We start from the raw sequence: 19362 nt of genomic DNA on the forward strand, positions 1-19362 counted from the left end.
ATGCACACACCTCACCCAGAAACCGCTTACTGACAGGACCTCACATTTTACACACACACACACACACACACACACACACACACACACACACACACACACACACACACACAGAGAGTGTCACTCCAGCACACATTCCTGTGAAACAGCTGAGGATACGACTGATAGACTATCCCACACTGATAGCCTCCTCTTAACCACACACACACACACACACACACACACACACCCTGCAAAGCTGTTCCACAGTTGTGTTCTGAGTCACAGCTTCCTGTCTTACAGCTGAAGGAGCTTCTTTATCTCTCGCTCATGTGTTAATATATGTGTAACGATGTGCATTAAAATCTTCTTTGTATTTGTTCATATTTCATATAAAACCCTGCATATGTAAGTGTGAGTACACGATTAGTCATTTATTTCTATTCGTGTGTGTGTGTGTGTGTGTGTGTGTGTGTGCAGGTGGTGAAGACCATCGGCCTGAGGGAGGTTTGGTTTTTTGGCCTGCAGTACCAGGACACCAAGGGCTTCCCAACCTGGCTCAAACTCAACAAGAAGGTGTGTGTGTGTGTGTGTGTGTGTGTGTGTGTGTGTGTGTGTGTGTGTGTGTGTGTGTGTGTGAGATGTTCTGCAGGCCTAGCATTTAACACTGGAGTGTAAAGTTCATCACCGTGTGTCAGAACACCGAGAACAGCAGTGATAAGATTCACTTGAAATAAATATAAAATATATAAATAAATATTCACGCACATAAAATATGCAAATCCACTGACAAAATAAACAGAATTATACTTTCATCTTGTTATGCATGGGCAAAATTATGCAATTCTCTTGACTTCTTTTTGTTTTTTTACGTCCTTTGAATTCCTTTGAAGACATTCTGTATTCGCGAGAACATTCCAGAAACTGTAAGACTAGAATTTTATGAACGTTGTACAATCTTAAAGATGTTCGAGATTTCTAAGGACATTTTAGAACACTAAAACTTTCTCAAGACGTTCTAGAATTGGAAAAACTTCAAAGAGTTAACATAAAAGAGATACAGTGATATCATTCGCTTTTTCTTTCATTTTGAACCCTTTAGAAGTTTTTTTGTTAAAAATCTGATTTTGTTCATAATTATAAAGTGTTTTTGCTCCTCTGAATGATGCGTTCAGCAAAATAAGTGATGCACAGAGAAAAGATATGTAAAAATAGATTTTTGTAAATTAAAAAAAAAACATACAGAATGAAAGAACCGGTCAAGTGAAATAAACGGAGGTGATCATCAACATCGCGTCTGAAGCAAAATATCGAACCAATCACCTCCAGTAATTTACATACTGTACATTCATTAAAAACCTTGAAATTGGAAACTGAACACATTTCCTCATGCTGAGGTCCTCCAGGGATTATAAGGAGCATCTGCTGAGTGTTTCGCTTCATGACTGACAGAGCGATGCTTTATTGCTGCTATTTTTGACACGTTTACTAGTTTTCAAATAAATATTATAAATGTAAAAAAAAATTTAACAAAAATGACAACATTGTTTAAACATAGCCAAATCGTGCAAGTAATTCTTCTATGTATGTGTGAAATAAGGAAGACAAAATCGCAGCTTGTTCACTGTTATCACATGTTAATCTCCATAAATATAAATAAAAACAATAAACTCAGAGACGTGTCTCACTGACGGACAGAATAAATTAAATTAAATGAGTTTCATTCTGGAGAAAGACTAGAGAAAGAGAGAGCGAGAGAGAGAGAGAATGTGTCAGCATTTTTCAAACCCACACATCTCTCACTCACACACACACACGCACACACACACACACACACACACACAGTAATCTGTGCCTGTATAAAGCCACAACTGCAAGAGGTGTTGAGCGGAAAAACAGATGAGAGAGAGAGAGAGAGAGAGAGAACAGGACACGTGCATGCAGACAGACAGATAGTGTGTGTGTGTGTGTGTGTGTGTGTAGGTGACCGCGCAGGATGTGCGTAAGGAGAGCCCGCTGTTGTTTAAGTTTCGGGCGAAGTTTTACCCAGAGGACGTCTCTGAGGAGCTCATCCAGGAGGCCACGCAGAGACTCTTCTTTCTGCAGGTGTGTGTGTGTGTGTGTGTGGGTGGGTGGTGGAGAGAATAAACTATATATAATATTCTTCATACTGAAACTGTAAAGGGATGTGTGTAAAGTGAGAACGTGTGTGTGTGTGTGTGTAGGTGAAGGAGGGAATTCTGAATGATGATATCTACTGCCCCCCTGAGACCGCCGTGTTACTCGCCTCGTATGCCGTACAGGCCAAATACACCGACTACAACAAGGATGTACACACACCTGGATACCTGTCCAGTGACAAGCTCCTCCCCCAGAGGTGTGTGTGTGTGTTTGTCTGGTTGTGTCTCTCTGTATGTTCTGTGTGTGTGTGTGTGTGTGTGTGTGTGTGTGTGTGTGTGTGTGTGTGTGTGTAAAATTGTGTGTGTTGTGTTTTTCAGAGTGTTGGAGCAGCACAAGCTGAATAAGGAACAGTGGGAGGAGCGAATTCAGGTGTGGCATGAGGAACACAAGGGCATGCTCAGGTACACACACACTGCATGATACACACTCTACAGTGAGAGCTGCGTGTTATATACTAAATGTTCCATCCTTCTTATGGCACACAGTTTAATAAACACTACACACTCATTAATCCAAACTCCGTACTCAATAACTCACATCCTAAATGCACACATTACACACTCAACACTACACACGAAACACGACAGAACATATTATACAATATCCTGAATACTAAATATTTACAGACTCTGTACTCAGTACTCAATGTTCTGAATAATAATCCACTAAATTAATTATTAAACACACTGGATATGAAATATTTAATACTGTACTCCACGTTCCACTGTACACACTGAGTTCACACCACACACAGCACCTTAAACATCACATGCTGAACATCTCCACGACACACTGCATCCTAAATACTCCAGACTTCATCATCTGACCATGAAATGAAAAATGGCATATTAGACTCCGAGTTCTATAGACACACTTTATATAAATGATATAACAGACTTCATGGAGAGTATGAAAGCGTGAGCATGCAGTGTGTTATACGATAGTCATAATATATTGCAGTAATGTAGTGTTTAGTGTGTGTTTAGGATGCAATACTTCATATACAGTGTGTAGAACGATGATGTCATATTATATGACATACTGCAAACTACTCAATACTGCGATATACTGCTCCGTTCTTTATAAATGTAGCTACTATACTCCTATAATACTACATATTAGTACTATAACATAGTGTAGACCAGGGCTTTTCAAAGTGTGGGGCGCGCCCCCCCTGGGGGGGCGCCAGAGTTCTTCAGGGGGGCGCAACGTGAGAGACAAAATGGATCGGTTTTTAGTACCTAAAGCTACAGTGAGTGAGGAGACAAAGTCTGGGCCAAGCAAAAAACCAGAGCCTCCAGGATGTTGCGATTTGCAACTTCAGCGCAAATTCAACCAATCCCCGCAAATTCAGGGCGGTGTTGCAATTATATCCAATCACCGCAACTTTCCCGCAAATTTGACCAATCGTTGGCGTCGTCTTGAGGTGACGTCGACAAACTACCTTCCGCCTTACTTCCGTGTGTTCAAGAGAAGCAGCATGCGCGTCGTGTTGCCAGATTGGGCGATTTCAAGTGCATTTTGGCGGGTTTTGAACATATTTTGGACTGGAAAACGTCAGCAGTATCTGGCAACACTGAAAGTGTGTTATGTTTACACTGAAGGACTGTACACTTTATTTTTTTTTACTTAATACAAGAAATTAATGGATGCCAACATTTTTGCCAAAATGGTATTTTATTTTCCATTGTTTAGGCAGCTTCAGCATCATACTGTGAGATTCTGTTCAAATTGTTTTTTTCTTCTATGAAGCCTGAGCCATTTATTTTATTAGTTTATAATTATTGTTTAATTTAGTCTTCAGGAGAGACTGCCTGCACACAGTACTAGTATTAATAGTTTTTTTTCTTACATAAAAGCTGAGGCATTTATATTATATTTTAAGGTAACTTCATGTTGTGCTGTGAGGTTCTCTGCACTTTAACTTTTGAACCAACAGGTGCATTTGGATAAGTAAAGCCTATTTTTCTGCATTTTTGTAGTCCTGGTAATCTTTTATATTGGTAAAGTTGTTTATAGGACCATTTCTCTTTGTTTTTTTAATCAATAGTTTTTCAGTAATAACTTAATATTTAACATATCACTCAGTTTTAATCACAAAAAGAGAAAATCGCAACAATTTCTCGCAACTTTCACTTCCTCCTGCAATGTAATCGCAACAAAAACCTAAAAAACACCGCAACTTTCATCGCAATTTTTTTGGAAACCCCCCCGCAACATCAGACATTTTAGCCCGCAACAATCACAAAAAAGGCCCGCAGAATCCTGGGGGACTGAAAAACGAAGGAAGTATGACCACGATTATTTAAAGTTTGGATTTTCATGGACTGGATCTGAAGATGCTCCACTGCCACAGTGTGTTGTCTGCCAAGAGATGCTAGCTAACGATGCTATGGGATGTTTAAAATGTGTAAAACAAGATGTTTTAAAAAGCACAGATGTTTAAAATGTGAAAAAGAAAAAAATAATTTGTACAACAACCATTTTTTAAAAATACGAATGGAACATTAAGTATAGCAACAACAAAAATTGTGTGTGTGTGTGTGGGGGCTGTTGTTTATTTGCTCTCCGAGGGGGGGCTGACTCTCCCACACTTTGAAAACCCCTGGTGTAGACTGTAAGTATTACTCTGGATGTCAGTACTGTACTGTGTACAAAGTATTTCAGATGATATAAAAGGAAAAAAAAACTTTAAATTGTTCCAGAACAGTGAATAAAATGATTTTCCATATCAGTGGGAGTTCAAGATGGTATACCCTAAACCTAAGCATTTCCTGTCCAGAATTCCTCACTTCCTGCCCAGCTACAGGGAAACCTGACACCAGGCCGCCGTGTCCAAAGATGCGCCTGGAAAACCCCTGGAGAATTTTTTTAAATCTAGTAGAAGGTTGTTGTGAAAATGTTAAAAATAAAAAGACGCTTGGTTTTATTTATACTCCGGGTTTCCTGTCTGCAGAGTCCACTCTCTTACGCAAGGAACGTCATTAACCAGACTTTTATTTCCTTCCAACTGGTTTCCAACGTTGTGTCAAATCATTTCTAGTCTCTGATGGATAGTGTAATGGAGTAGGGCTGGGCGATGTGACAAAAATATCATATCACGATATATTTAACAGTTATTCCACGAAATCGAGTCGTACATGCGCTGATAGCTGACGAGGTGCATAGCACCAAGTTGTCTGTAATCCATGTACGACGAGATTGAGTGGAATAACTGTTTTATTCTATCCACGTTCACTGGATTTTGAGAAACTGAGCATTTTTATTTGTATTTTTTGCAAATTCGATAAATAAAAACTTTATACAAAACATCTGACAAAATAATTTCCATTTAGAATGTAAACAAACCGGTGAAATGACAGGAGCAATTTGTGAAAAATGCGATAAAAATAATAATTCTTGAAAAATAAAAAGATACGCTCTTACTATCAAATACTTTCATTCCATATTTCATATTTTTTGCTTTTTTTGTATTTTGGGGTTTTTTCTTCTTTTTCTTCTTTAGGGTTTTTTGGCGGTTAGCAAACCAACTTAAAGGTGCATTACTGCCACCGACTGGGCTGGAGTGTGGAACAGGAGATACTGGGGGGAGCAAACTAGATTCTTTTAGCTATTTCTGTTTCTTTTAAACACTTGAAAACAATTTTTGGGGTTTTGTTTTCAAGTAGAGTTTTTACTTCATCCTCGGTTGGTTCAGCAACACACACTGCCATTTTGTTTTTCTCTACTTATGGTATATGAGCTGATAGCCTAGTAGTAGAGTAGCCAATCAGAGTGCATGATTGCTCATATCCAATGAATGTAGAGAGAATGTGTGTGTGTGTGTGTGTGTGTGTGTGTGTGTGTGTGTGTGTGTTTGCTAAGAAACTGCCAGCACGACAATAAAAAAATTGTTGATCCTTTACTATGTAATGTCTACAAAAAATAATTCAAATAAAAAAATGTATTTAAAAAAGATAAAAAATAATTAATGGGACAAAGGAGAAAAATAAACCTGTAAACATAATTAACAGTTAATTAAATTAAGATTCACTACAAAATCTTAACACTGAATTTGTGTCCGTTTTTTTTTTTTGAGAAAATGATTTCTCAGAAAAGTGTATTGTGACACAATTTATCACTATGGATTTTATATCATTTTGCTCAGCCTTTTAATGAGGTACCACACAAGTAGTAACACTGTGTGTGTGTGTGTGTGTGTGTGTGTGTGTGTGTGTGTGTCAGGGAGGACTCGATGATGGAGTACCTGAAGATCGCTCAGGATCTGGAGATGTACGGCGTGAACTACTTCAGCATTAAGAATAAGAAAGGCACGGAGCTGTGGCTGGGCGTGGATGCACTCGGACTCAACATCTACGAACAAAACGACAAGTACGCTCTCTGAACGTCCCCTAAAGCCCTCAGTCTGTAACGGTGCTCACACACCTGAGTGTTTCTGTACACATAGAAAACACCATCACAGATACCACTGATCTGATTACACTTTATCGAATAAAGATCTGGAGCACATGGTACAGAAATTCTGTACAGAGAGATGATTTAAATAATTACAGATCAATATTCAAACTAACTGACAGAAAACATTCTCATGGCACAATTTTACAGCAGTGACTAGAGGAGGAAAAAAACGGCAGGTATTTGGAATTGCATGTTTCTGTATTTGAACAGATCACTTCTAATGAAATAAATAATTAAAGTTAAAGCACACACACACACACACACACACACAAATGAAAATGACAAAATGTTTGTTCTCTGCTGTGTGATGTTCAGGATGACGCCGAAGATCGGTTTCCCATGGAGCGAAATAAGAAACATCTCCTTCAACGACAAGAAGTTCGTCATCAAACCCATCGATAAGAAAGCACCGGTGTGTAACACAACCTGTGTGTGTGTTTATATCATCACCATACACCTTCTATCGATGGATAATGACAATAGTGCCCATCTTCATAATAAAGTGTGTGTGTGGTGCAGGACTTCGTGTTCTACGCCCCTCGTCTGCGCATTAATAAGCGCATCCTGGCCCTGTGTATGGGGAACCACGAGCTGTACATGCGGCGCAGGAAACCCGACACCATCGAGGTGCAGCAGATGAAGGCGCAGGCCAAAGAGGAGAAAAACCACAAGAAGATGGAGAGGTGAGACTCTTCATCAGGGTTTGTTTTTAACTGTTGTGAGCCAAAAACTATTTTATAGATTTATCCTAAAGAGCAGTGGCGTAATTCTACAGAGTACCATCTCATTTAATACGATGCTCTCGATTCGATTCATCTGTGTATCGAATGATTTCCTCAACACACTGCATGTTCTCCGGAAATTACTGCTGATCTTATTGGAAGGGAAATAAACATTCAAATTACATCAATTCCACACACCTTCCTCAGAAAAATTAACTTCCTCTTTACCTCCAGTTACAAAAGAGAGACAACAAAGGTTCAGATAAAAACCGAGAAATTTACAGAAATACATGACATTGAAATTTTAAATCTGCTTTATTACGTGCGTTGTTCCTGTTCTGTAACAATCAAAGAGAATATTTATGGATACAAACAGCATAAAAATTAATGTGTGTTATTATAGCAAGCGTGTGTTAGTGTGTGATTATAGTGAGTGTGGGTTAGTGTGTGATTATAGTGTGTGTTAGTGTGTGATTATAGCGAGTGTGTGTTAGTGTGTGATTATAGTGAGTGTTAGTGTGTGATTATAGTGTGTGTTAGTGTGTGATTAGTGCGAGCGTGTGTTAGTGTGTGATTATAGTGAGTGTTAGTGTGTGATTATAGTGTGTGTTAGTGTGTGATTATAGCGAGTGTGTGTTAGTGTGTGATTATAGTGAGTGTTAGTGTGTGATTATAGTGTGTGTTAGTGTGTGATTATTGCGAGCGTGTGTTAGTGTGTGATTATAGTGAGTGTTAGTGTGTGATTATAGCGAGCGTGTGTTAGTGTGTGATTATAGCGAGTGTTAGTGTGTGATTATAGTGTGTGTTAGTGTGTGATTATAGCGAGCGTGTGTTAGTGTGTGATTATAGCGAGTGTTAGTGTGTGATTATAGTGTGTGTTAGTGTGTGATTATAGCGAGCGTGTGTTAGTGTGTGATTATAGTGAGTGTTAGTGTGTGATTATAGCGAGCGTGTGTTAGTGTGTGATTATAGCAAGCGTGTGTTAGTGTGTGATTATAGCGAGCGTGTGTTAGTGTGTGATTATAGCGAGCGTGTGTTAGTGTGTGATTATAGTGAGTGTTAGTGTGTGATTATAGCGAGTGTGTTAGTGTGTGATTATAGCGAGTGTGTTAGTGTGTGATTATAGCGAGCGTGTGTTAGTGTGTGATTATAGTGAGTGTTAGTGTGTGATTATAGCGAGTGTGTGTTAGTGTGTGATTATAGCGAGCGTGTGTTAGTGTGTGATTATAGTGAGTGTTAGTGTGTGATTATAGCGAGCGTGTGTTAGTGTGTGATTATAGCGAGCGTGTTAGTGTGTGATTATAGCGAGCGTGTTAGTGTGTGATTATAGCGAGCGTGTTAGTGTGTGATTATAGCGAGTGTTAGTGTGTGATTATAGTGTGTGTTAGTGTGTGATTATAGCGAGCGTGTGTTAGTGTGTGATTATAGCGAGTGTGTTAGTGTGTGATTATAGCGAGTGTAGGTTAGTGTGTGATTATAGTGTGTGTTAGTGTGTGATTATAGTGTGTGTTAGTGTGTGATTATAGCGAGCGTGTGTTAGTGTGTGATTATAGCGAGTGTGTTAGTGTGTGATTATAGCGAGTGTGTTAGTGTGTGATTATAGCGAGTGTGTTAGTGTGTGATTATAGCGAGTGTGTGTTAGTGTGTGATTATAGTGAGTGTGTGTTAGTGTGTGATTATAGCGAGTGTGTGTTAGTGTGTGATTATAGCGAGTGTGTGTTAGTGTGTGATTATAGCGAGCGTGTGTTAGTGTGTGATTATAGCGAGCGAGTGTTAGTGTGTGATTATAGTAAGTGTTAGTGTGTGATTATAGTGAGTGTTAGTGTGTGATTATAGCGAGCGAGTGTTAGTGTGTGATTATAGCGAGCAAGTGTTAGTGTGTGATTATAGCGAGCGAGTGTTAGTGTGTGATTATTGCGAATGTGTTAGTGTGTGATTATAGTGAGTGTGTTAGTGTGTGATTATAGCGAGCGTGTGTTAGTGTGTGATTATAGCGAGTGTGTGTTAGTGTGTGATTATAGCGACTGTTAGTGTGATTATAGCGAGTGTGTGTTAGTGTGTGATTATCGCGAGCGTGTGTTAGTGTGTGATTATAGCGAGTGTATGTTAGTGTGTGATTATAGCGAGTGTTAGTGTGTGATTATAGCGAGTGTGTGTTAGTGTGTGATTATAGCGAGTGTTAGTGTGATTATAGCGAGTGTGTGTTAGTGTGTGATTATAGCGAGCGAGTGTTAGTGTGTGATTATAGTGAGTGTTAGTGTGTGATTATAGCGAGCGTGTGTTAGTGTGTGATTATAGCGAGCGTGTGTTAGTGTGTGATTATATCGAGTGTGTTAGTGTGTGATTATAGCGAGCGAGTGTTAGTGTGTGTTTATAGCGAGCGAGTGTTAGTGTGTGATTATAGCGAGCGAGTGTTAGTGTGTGATTATAGTGAGTGTTAGTGTGTGATTATAGTGAGTGTTAGTGTGTGATTATAGTGAGTGTTAGTGTGTGATTATAGCGAGCGAGTGTTAGTGTGTGATTAAAGCGAGTGTGTTAGTGTGTGATTATAGCGAGCGTGTGTTAGTATGTGATTATAGCGAGCGTGTGTTAGTGTGTGATTATATCGAGTGTGTTAGTGTGTGATTATAGTGTGGGTTAGTGTGTGATTATAGTGAGTGTTAGTGTGTGATTATAGTGAGTGTGTTAGTGTGTGATTATAGTGAGTGTGTTAGTGTGTGATTATAGCGAGCGTGTGTTAGTGTGTGATTATAGTGAGTGTTAGTGTGTGATTATAGCGAGCGTGTTAGTGTGTGATTATAGCGAGCGTGTGTTAGTGTGTGATTATATCGAGTGTGTTAGTGTGTGATTATAGTGTGTGTTAGTGTGTGATTATAGTGTGTGTTAGTGTGTGATTATAGCGAGCGTGTGTTAGTGTGTGATTATAGCGAGCGTGTGTTAGTGTGTGATTATATCGAGTGTGTTAGTGTGTGATTATAGCGAGCGAGTGTTAGTGTGTGTTTATAGCGAGCGAGTGTTAGTGTGTGATTATTGCAAATGTGTTAGTGTGTGATTATAGTGAGTGTGTTAGTGTGTGATTATTGCGAGCGTGTGTAGCGAGCGTGTGTTAGTGTGTGATTATAGCGAGCGTGGGATGACAGTGAGTGTGTGTTAGTCTGTGATTATAGCGAGTGTGTGTTAGTGTGTGATTATTGCGAGCGTGTGTTAGTGTGTGATTATAGTGAGTGTGTTCGTGTGTGATTATAGCGAGCGTGTGTTTGTGTGTGATTATAGCGAGCGTGTGTTCGTGTGTGATTATAGCGAGTGTGTGTTCGTGTGTGATTATAGCGAGCGTGTGTTAGTGTGTATAGCGAGCGTGTGTTAGTGTGTGATTATAGCGAGCGTGTGTTAGTGTGTGATTATAGCGAGCGTGTGTTTGTGTGTGATTATAGCGAGCGTGTGTTCGTGTGTGATTATAGCGAGTGTGTGTTCGTGTGTGATTATAGCGAGTGTGTGTTAGTGTGTGATTATAGCGAGTGTGTGTTTGTGTCTGATTATAGCGAGCGTGTGTTAGTGTGTATAGCGAGCGTGTGTTAGTGTGTGATTTATAGCGAGCGTGTGATGACAGTGAGTGTGTGTTAGTGTGTGATGATCGTGATTATACAAAAAGTGTGACTCTCCACTGAGTGTCATTTGAAGCGAGGCTGCTGATTGGTCGGCTGCTGTAAGGAACATTATGACATCATCAGCTGGCAGTTGAGATTTAAATTCTCCAACACTGCGTCTGTGTTTCAGTGAGAAAGTTTTTCAACTTTTATCTGAAACTATTTTAAAAGTTGAAATTTATTTGAAAAAACTGAAAATAAACCTGATTAATTTTTTAAATAAAACGTGGAATGAAGTCTGAAGCAGAAGCACGTCAGACTGAAATAACGCAAGAAAAATATTAGAATTTCAACAGAGTCAGACCGTCGTTTATTGCAAAAGCAGTGTTTCATTGTGTGTGTTTATATCACTACTGCTTCACTACTGCACACCTCACAGTGACTTTAAGGACAATGTTCCATCACATATGTCTCTCTCTTTCTCGCTCTCTCTCACTCACTCACAGGGCCCTGCTGGAGAACGAGAAGAAGAAGAGAGAGCAGGCAGAGAAGGAGAAGGAGAAGATTGAGAAGGAGAAGGAAGAGCTGATGGAGAGACTGAAACAGATCGAAGAGCAGACCAAGAAAGCTCAACAAGGTCTGTCTGTGTTTATTATTAATAATCGTGTGTGTGGTCAGTGTGTGAAAGTGGGCGTGGTCAGAGTGTGTGTGTTAGTGTGAGGGGGCGTGGTCATGGTATCTGTGAGAGGGTCTGAAGTGGTTGCTATTTAAGTGGGCCAAGCGTGATGTCTTCAGCTCTCTTGTAAATGTTGTGTGTGTTTGCAGAGCTGGAAGAGCAGACCCGCAAAGCGTTGGAGCTCGAGCAGGAGAGGAAGAAAGCACAAGAGGAGGCGGAGCGTCTGGATAAAGAGAGACGGCTTGCGGAGGAGGCCAAACTCACTCTGCTGCAGCAGGCTGAGAACCAGATGAAGAACCAGGAACACCTGGTGTGTATACACACACACACACACACACACACACACACACACACACACACACACACACACACACACTTCACTCTACTGCACAAAATCAAATAACATTCACTGCAGAAACTTAAAACATTGTGAAAACTTTGTGCCATTACAGTAACTGACCACACCCTTAACGCTTAGTATAAAGACTGAACACGTGTCTCATGGTCGCTATGGTAACTGAGCTCACTTCCAACCGTCACTGGAGCGCCCTGACAACAGTCTCCTAGGAATGATGAAATGGCTTGCCAACTGCAGAAAGCCGCAAAGAACTGTATGGAAAATGTTACGGACTAATCTGTGTGTGTGTGTGTGTGTGTGTGTGTGTGTGTGTGTGTGTGTGTGTGTGTGTGTGTGTGTTTAGGCCACCGAGTTGGCAGAGCTTACCTCGAAGATCTCTCTGCTAGAGGATGCTAAGAAGAAGAAGGAAGAGGAAGCCTCACTGTGGCAGCAGAAGGTAAAACAACACAAACTTCCTTCACATGTCATGAAAATTTACAAATTCACAGACACTTTTCCAGAGACGGGAAACACCTGGAAAATCAAAATTAAGATATCCTGGGAATATTAATGAGGTTGGGTTTTTCAGATACTTGCATATTTTAAGCAATGGGTGTGTCTATGGTTATAGAAAAACATGTTCCTGTGTGTGCGCTTTTAGCCCTTTCCGAGTACCTAATGTCCCCGTATTGATCTCATGGGGTCACTTGAGCTTTTATTCGAAGGTTTCCTGTTGAATAATGAGGTTTCTGTAAGAGTTTATACGTTTCCATTGCTGCAGTGACCTTGACCTTCCGCTCACCTCCTGCCTGCCGCGTTCTCACTTTTCCATTCTTTCCTTTTCTTTCATACTCATGTATTTGGAAGGGTGGACTCCCTCGTTCTACTGGGGATATCCTGGAGTGGAGAGAGTGAGAAAGTCCCCTCTCTCTCACACACACACACACACACACACACACACACACACACACACACACACACACACACCCCTACTTCTCCTGGTCCTGCAGCTTGAATCAGTTCTATTTAAAGACAAAACGCCGCTCTGTCTCTTTACACAATGGAATGGCTCACCGTCTGGACGCGACAGAAATAAACAAGTTATAAATACATTTTTTTTTAAATCCTGATTTTATGATGAAATCTAAATGTCAGTCAGTCAGTGTTTAGAAGGTAGAAGATATTTTTTACAGCACCCGATTGTTAAAGATAGTTGCTAAATTGGTGTCGCTCATCATCGAGTAAGATAGATTGCGCCATGTTTGTTTAAATAAACTAAATCGGAGTTTAAGTCAAACTGACCCAGATGATCCGATGTCTGATTAGTCAAGGAGCTGAGTTCTGAAGTGAAGCTGTCGTAAAGGAAATTTTAATAATGTGTAATTCTGCTCAGGCCATCGTGGTTCAGGAGGACCTGGAGAAAACGAAGGAGGAGCTGAAGAACACGGTGACGGCGGCTCATGTGCAGGAACCTGTTCATGGAGAGAGTGATCATGACGAGAGTGATGAGAGCAGTGCAGAAGCCAGTGCTGAACTCACCAACGCTGCTGCGTACAAGGACCGCAGCGAGGAGGAGCGCATGACCGAGGCCGAGAAAAACGAACGAGTGCAGAAACACCTGCAGGTAACAATGCCATCCACATATTAAACACATACACTGCAGATTACACACCGAGAACCCATGGCCAGGATCAGGCATGGGATCCAAGAACAAGATCAAAGGTCAAGGTGAAGTTTGAGTCTGATATGAGGAATGGATCTGAAGTGGATTTTAATATCAGATTGGAATCAGAATTGAGACTCTGAGCAGATACAGAGATGGGCAGCAGACCTGAATCAGAGACTGGAAGCAGAGCCATCTGGATCAGAAATGGGGACTAGGCCTGGGGCAAAATTAGAGACGGGGCAGAATCAAATCCCAGGACTAGAGCTGGGTTCTGGATCAGGACTCTGAGGAATAGACCTGGATCAGAACCAGGGAGGCCAGATCAGTGTTGAGGAATGGAGCTAGGGAACGACTAGCAATGGGGCAGGATATAGTAATAGGACTACAACTGGGTTCTGGATCAGGGCTCCAGGCAGGGTCATAGACAGACACTAGACTTGAATCAGAGACTGGAACTAGATGATGGTCTGGAGTCTGGGGCAGGACTGGAGTTTGGATCAGAGATGGGGACTGGAATTGGGGCACAATTAGAGATAGATGTTGGCTCAAACACGATGACTAGAGCTGTGTTCTGGAGCAGGATCAGAAATTTGGACTGCTCCTGGATTAAAGGAACAGTCCACCGTACTTCCATAATGAAATATGCTCTTATCTGAATTGAGACGAGCTGCTCCGTACCTCTCCGAGCTTTGCGCGACCTCCCAGTCAGTCAGACGCAGTCAGACGCGCTGTCACTCCTGTTAGCAATGTAGCTAGGCTCAGTATGGCCAATGGTATTTTTTGGGGCTGTAGTTAGATGCGACCAAACTCTTCCGCGTTTTTCCTGTTTACATAGGTTTATATGACCAGTGATATGAAACAAGTTCAGTTACACAAATTGAAACGTAGCGATTTTCTATGCTATGGAAAGTCCGCACTATAATGACAGGCGTACTAACACCTTCTGCGCGCTTCGGCAGCGCATTGATACGGAGCTCAGATATCAATGCGCTGCCGAAGCGCGCAAGGCGAAAGCGTCCTTCCTTTCAATAAATACCTCCAGGGCTGCTCTTTGCTCCGTTTTCAATGAGAACTTCCCGTTGAATGCTTTCAATACAGCATCTACCACTGTGTTAAAGGCTTGCCGCTGCTCCATGTTCGTGATGTGAATGAAGCGCTTCCGGCATAGATTCTGTAAACAATCTATGGCTTCCGGTCGCAGTTCTACTACGTCAGTGCCTTGAACACGCCTCTACCCAGGGCCGTTGGAGATGCCCAAAGTTGATTGGTTCCCGATTTTTCAGGAGCTTGGAAGAGCTGTAGATAGCTTGCCTGGCCAGACTAAGCTCGCAGCAGGCCCTCGTGTTGCATCACGCTTAGGATGGGCGGGCCCAGGCTAGCTTTCCACTAGATTTTGGGCGTGGCTGTGGGGATTTGTGTTCATTTAGTTCAGCTACAAGAGCGTTAGTGAGATCAGGGTCTGATGTTGAGGTTGTTGAGGCTCCAGTTCATCCCAAAGGTGTTCAGTGGGGTTGAGTTCAGTCAGGGCTCTGTGCAGGACACTCGAGTTCTTCACTCCAGCCTTTACACACCATGTCTTCTTGGAACTCGCTTTGTGCACAGGAGCATCGTCATGCTGGAACACGTTTGGACTCTGAGTTCCAGTGAAGGGAAACTGTAACGTTACAGCATACAGAGAGTCAGGAGCCCACGAACCTTTGGCCATAGAGTGTAGCTCTGACAGGACACTCAGTGATCTTAATCAGTCTAAATTAGTTTTATCTGGTCATCGGGTCATGTTACAAGATTTTTCCAAAAAGAAACAATATGGGTAGCTTCAATTCCTTTGATCAAACGTCATGATCATAAATGGACTTGGTAACCAAAGGCAGAATTCCTGAGCAAGGTTTTGGTCCATGGTGAGACAGTCTTTTAATTTGCTCTCTCTCTCTGTTTCTCTTCCTTTTGTTTCTCCGTTAGGCTCTGAGCACGGAGCTGGCTAACGCTCGTGACGAGACGAAGAAAACGCAGAACGACATCATCCATGCAGAGAACGTGCGAGCCGGGCGTGACAAATACAAAACGCTGCGGCAGATCCGTTCTGGAAACACCAAACAGCGTATCGATGAGTTCGAGTGCATGTAAACGCCCATTCACCACGAGCGGCCAGCAGGGGGAGCCACAACCTGCCCACAATTCCACAGCTCTCAACACCAAGCACAAGCTACAAATTAGAGTGAAAACGGGAAATATAGCAAACATTTTTGGGGCGACTGTATCTTTATAAGGGAGATTACACATCTTTTGGAATTTGTAAATTTTTTTTGACCTTTATAATAATATATATGAACATATATAATCTATATTTTTGAAACTGCATGATGGTTTTCAGATCAGTTCTGTAGTTCTACTGAGTTGAGGTTAGTTCACTGATTCTGTAGATCACATTCCCGACACAAAAAGTTCGTAATTTGTAATAACGAGTACGAGTCGCTTTTACAGTGCCATTTTCTATACCAAGTGCCGTTAATGTTATATTTTTCACTTCTTTTTTTTTTCTTGGTATACTGATGTATATAATAACTTTATCTGATACACTGAAGTTATTATTTACAGTCAGTGCCGTGATGACATGATGACGAAGCAGCATGTTTGCAGTTTAATTTTTCTTCTTCCACTTTATACCTCTTTTCAAAAAAAGGGCTTTTTAAAAAGTCTTGTAGCAAATTTTTTTTTTTTTAAATTGTGACTATTATTTCGCACAACGTAAACAGGATGATTATTTCTGATTTAATTTTTGGCTAATTCAATGATATATTTAATTATATATCGTCATACTTATGTACATCATCATCATCAGCACAGCCCTGGCCTTCACTTGTGCCAAATCATTTTTGCACCAGTTCTCATTGATATAAATTGCACGTATGTGTGTGTGAGTGGTCCCCACTGATGCCCTCCCGCCCCTGACACCAGCGCAGGTCTGTGGACGCTCCCTGCATTCGCCAACACAATCAAAGCAAAATATAAAACTGTAATTTTTTCAACAGTACTTGTTATTTTATCTTATTCTCATGTTCAGCTTTTGATTTTTTTTAAGACATTGAAACTTTGCAGTATTATTTTGAAAAAAATCTGTATTAGAAAAAACACACACTTAAGAGCAGAGCTGCGTTTGTTTTTTTCCCTTGTTGTAGATTTTAGCATCAGTTAGCGAGTGTGTGCTATTTATACACGATGCCTCTTTAATACGTTTCCGTCGTTCTGTTGTTGAACGCAGCAAGCTGCTGCACTGAAGCAATATGTTTATTTTATCTCGGGTTTATTCTTTAGCTCTCGGATAATCACGACTGTTATTGATATGTAAGAGATAGAGATCTTGAATTAGCTGATCTTCTGTTTGCCGCTCCACTCTGCAGGTGCCATGTGCCTTCTGTTTAGCCAATCAAGAACAAGGATATCTGCTTGAAATGTCTTCATTTAAACTGAAAATAAAGTATTACAAAAACACACGAGTTGCCGCGTCCTCTGTTTTTATTCAGTTTGCTGAGTCAAACCAGGTGGACATGTTCCAGTTTCAGAAGAATTACATCTGGGGATCAGATCAGAAACGTTGTGCGTCTGATGTTTTCTTCTTTAATAAGTTAGTATTTAGTGGAAAAGTCCGTAAACCACATACTGCTTTTAAAAGTTTTTTTTATCTTAACCTCACAACACCTAAACAATAATAATTATAGTATGAATATTCTACCACTTCTTTCACTACTATCTACTATTAACAATACTAATATGTAAATATATTTACCGCTATCATTAATATATGGATATGCGACCTTTGACCTGGAAGTTCATGTGGTTACAGTCTCGATTGCCTGTTGACATTTATTGGTAAATGACAAAACTAGAAATTAATACAAACAACAACGAATGATTAACAAAATGTGATCAACGAAAATATTTAGAAAGTGGAACAAAAAGATTTTCTGATGCAGATTCAATATTATCAGTTCATTTATTGGCAAACATTAGAATTACTTCCTCATTTACATCAACACCGACATCCATATATTTATATAAAAGAGATTTTTGGACTAAATATAAGTCTATGGAAAACACATTTTAAATAAAAAACTGGTTTGTTAACTTAATACCACATATTGATTATTTTTTTAAATAAATAATCATCTTGGTGTCGATAATTGTGGACAAAGGTGTCGATAATTGTGGAACGGTGTCGATAACTGTGGACAAAGGTGTCAATAATTGTGGAACGGTGTCGATAACTGTGGACAAAGGTGTCGATAATTGTGGAACGGTGTCGATAACTGTGGACAAAGGTGTCGATAATTGTGGAATGGTGTCGATAACTGTGGACAAAGGTGTTGATAATTGTGGAACGGTGTCGCGTGATCTGATACGCTAAGTAATCAGGAATCAACTCATTTTTTCCAGTGGAAGTTTGAGTAATTCTTCATGCACAATTTACGTATTGAAAGTCTTTTCTACTTTTGTAACGGCCAAAAGATCGTTAAGGTGTCGATAATTGTAGCTGGTGCTCTCTATAAATAAGAAAATTGTGATTAGGACGTAGTTCTGCTGTTTATAAGTGATTCTCTGATGAATACATAAAAAACATTTCAACCAATTCGTCACTAGACGGCGCTAAAACACTTTTGTGACACTAAAACATGACAGAAAGCGACACTGATGTGCAAAATGAGGAACAGCAAATCCTAAACTACTACTACTACTAATAATAATTAGTAACATTCTAACTATTACTATTATAGTTACTCGGTTTAATTGCCTAATTATTCCATTTCCTACATAAAAACATTAAATTATAATCTATTCTATATGCAGGATATAAAGAAATATCAAACTATAAACTATTTATAGCATGTTTGGTAATTATCCAGCCCAATATGCAAATGAGTAATGTTAAATTATTATTTAAGTGACAATATTTTATTCAGCAGCGGTGTAATGAACACACGTATGAACAGTTCAACAAACTGCAGAATGAAATCCCAGAACTTTTCAGACAATGTTTTGTTTGCTTTTAGCATTAGCTAGCACGACCCATAAGTTGTACTTTTGTTTGTTTGTTTGTTTGTTTGTTTGTTTGTTTGTTTGTTTGTTTGTCAGGCATGTTTGCATTTTAATCAAACTAAAAGCTTTTTAACATACTCAAGATTAATGTTTTAGTTTTAGGGTTAAATTTATATAATTTGTGCTTCTAATTGTTATCAGAGAACTGATCTGTTAGCCAAAGATGAACTCGCGGAGTTTAGCTCACAGAATTCAGCAGCTACAACTTTAGCAGTTTCACCGACGTACCACATGAACAAATTTAACTTTGGTTCACACTTCAGTTCACGGAATTTTAACAAACATGGTTTTGGCTATTTGGGAGTTTAGCTAAACCTCAGTGAATGTAGCTAAATGCGAGCAGGATTGAGCTGTTGCGCTAACGACATTTGTTAGCAGAAAGCTGTAGCTCCATCATCTCGTCCTGATTGTGCTTTAATCCTGAATTAAGTGCTTTATGCGAATTCCCACTGCAGTCTGTGGAGAAAAAAAGTGTTCCTGTTGAACTGGGAATAACAGACCTGGAATTATAGGAGCAGAGACGAAAAGAGGAAAAGAAAGTGTAGAATAAATGAATCTGGTTTTCAGTTGATTGATGAACAGTCAGTGAGAGACATCGTGCTAATGCTAACTGATCATAAAGAACTACAGCATCTCTCTCTCTCTCTCTCTCTCCCCATGGGGTTTCTTCA

At 40.2% G+C, this 19362-nt stretch overlaps 1 protein-coding gene across 1 annotated transcript in view; it reads left to right on the plus strand.

Annotated features, from left to right (window-relative positions):
• msna (moesin a) overlaps positions 1 to 17089 on the plus strand; it is a 35170-nt gene extending 18081 nt beyond the window's left edge. Inside the window, exons 3-14 of the mRNA XM_060913004.1 lie at positions 457 to 552; positions 1960 to 2082; positions 2202 to 2353; positions 2475 to 2558; positions 6382 to 6528; positions 6931 to 7027; positions 7135 to 7298; positions 11428 to 11558; positions 11747 to 11907; positions 12299 to 12391; positions 13328 to 13558; positions 15560 to 17089. Coding sequence (XP_060768987.1) covers positions 457 to 552; positions 1960 to 2082; positions 2202 to 2353; positions 2475 to 2558; positions 6382 to 6528; positions 6931 to 7027; positions 7135 to 7298; positions 11428 to 11558; positions 11747 to 11907; positions 12299 to 12391; positions 13328 to 13558; positions 15560 to 15724 — 1644 coding nt within the window. The 3' untranslated portion in view covers positions 15725 to 17089. The remainder of the gene's footprint in view (positions 1 to 456; positions 553 to 1959; positions 2083 to 2201; positions 2354 to 2474; positions 2559 to 6381; positions 6529 to 6930; positions 7028 to 7134; positions 7299 to 11427; positions 11559 to 11746; positions 11908 to 12298; positions 12392 to 13327; positions 13559 to 15559) is intronic.
• Positions 17090 to 19362: the final 2273 nt, after the last annotated feature.

This window comes from Neoarius graeffei, chromosome 28, assembly GCF_027579695.1.
Source record: "Neoarius graeffei isolate fNeoGra1 chromosome 28, fNeoGra1.pri, whole genome shotgun sequence".
NCBI classification, from domain to species: Eukaryota; Metazoa; Chordata; class Actinopteri; order Siluriformes; family Ariidae; genus Neoarius; species Neoarius graeffei.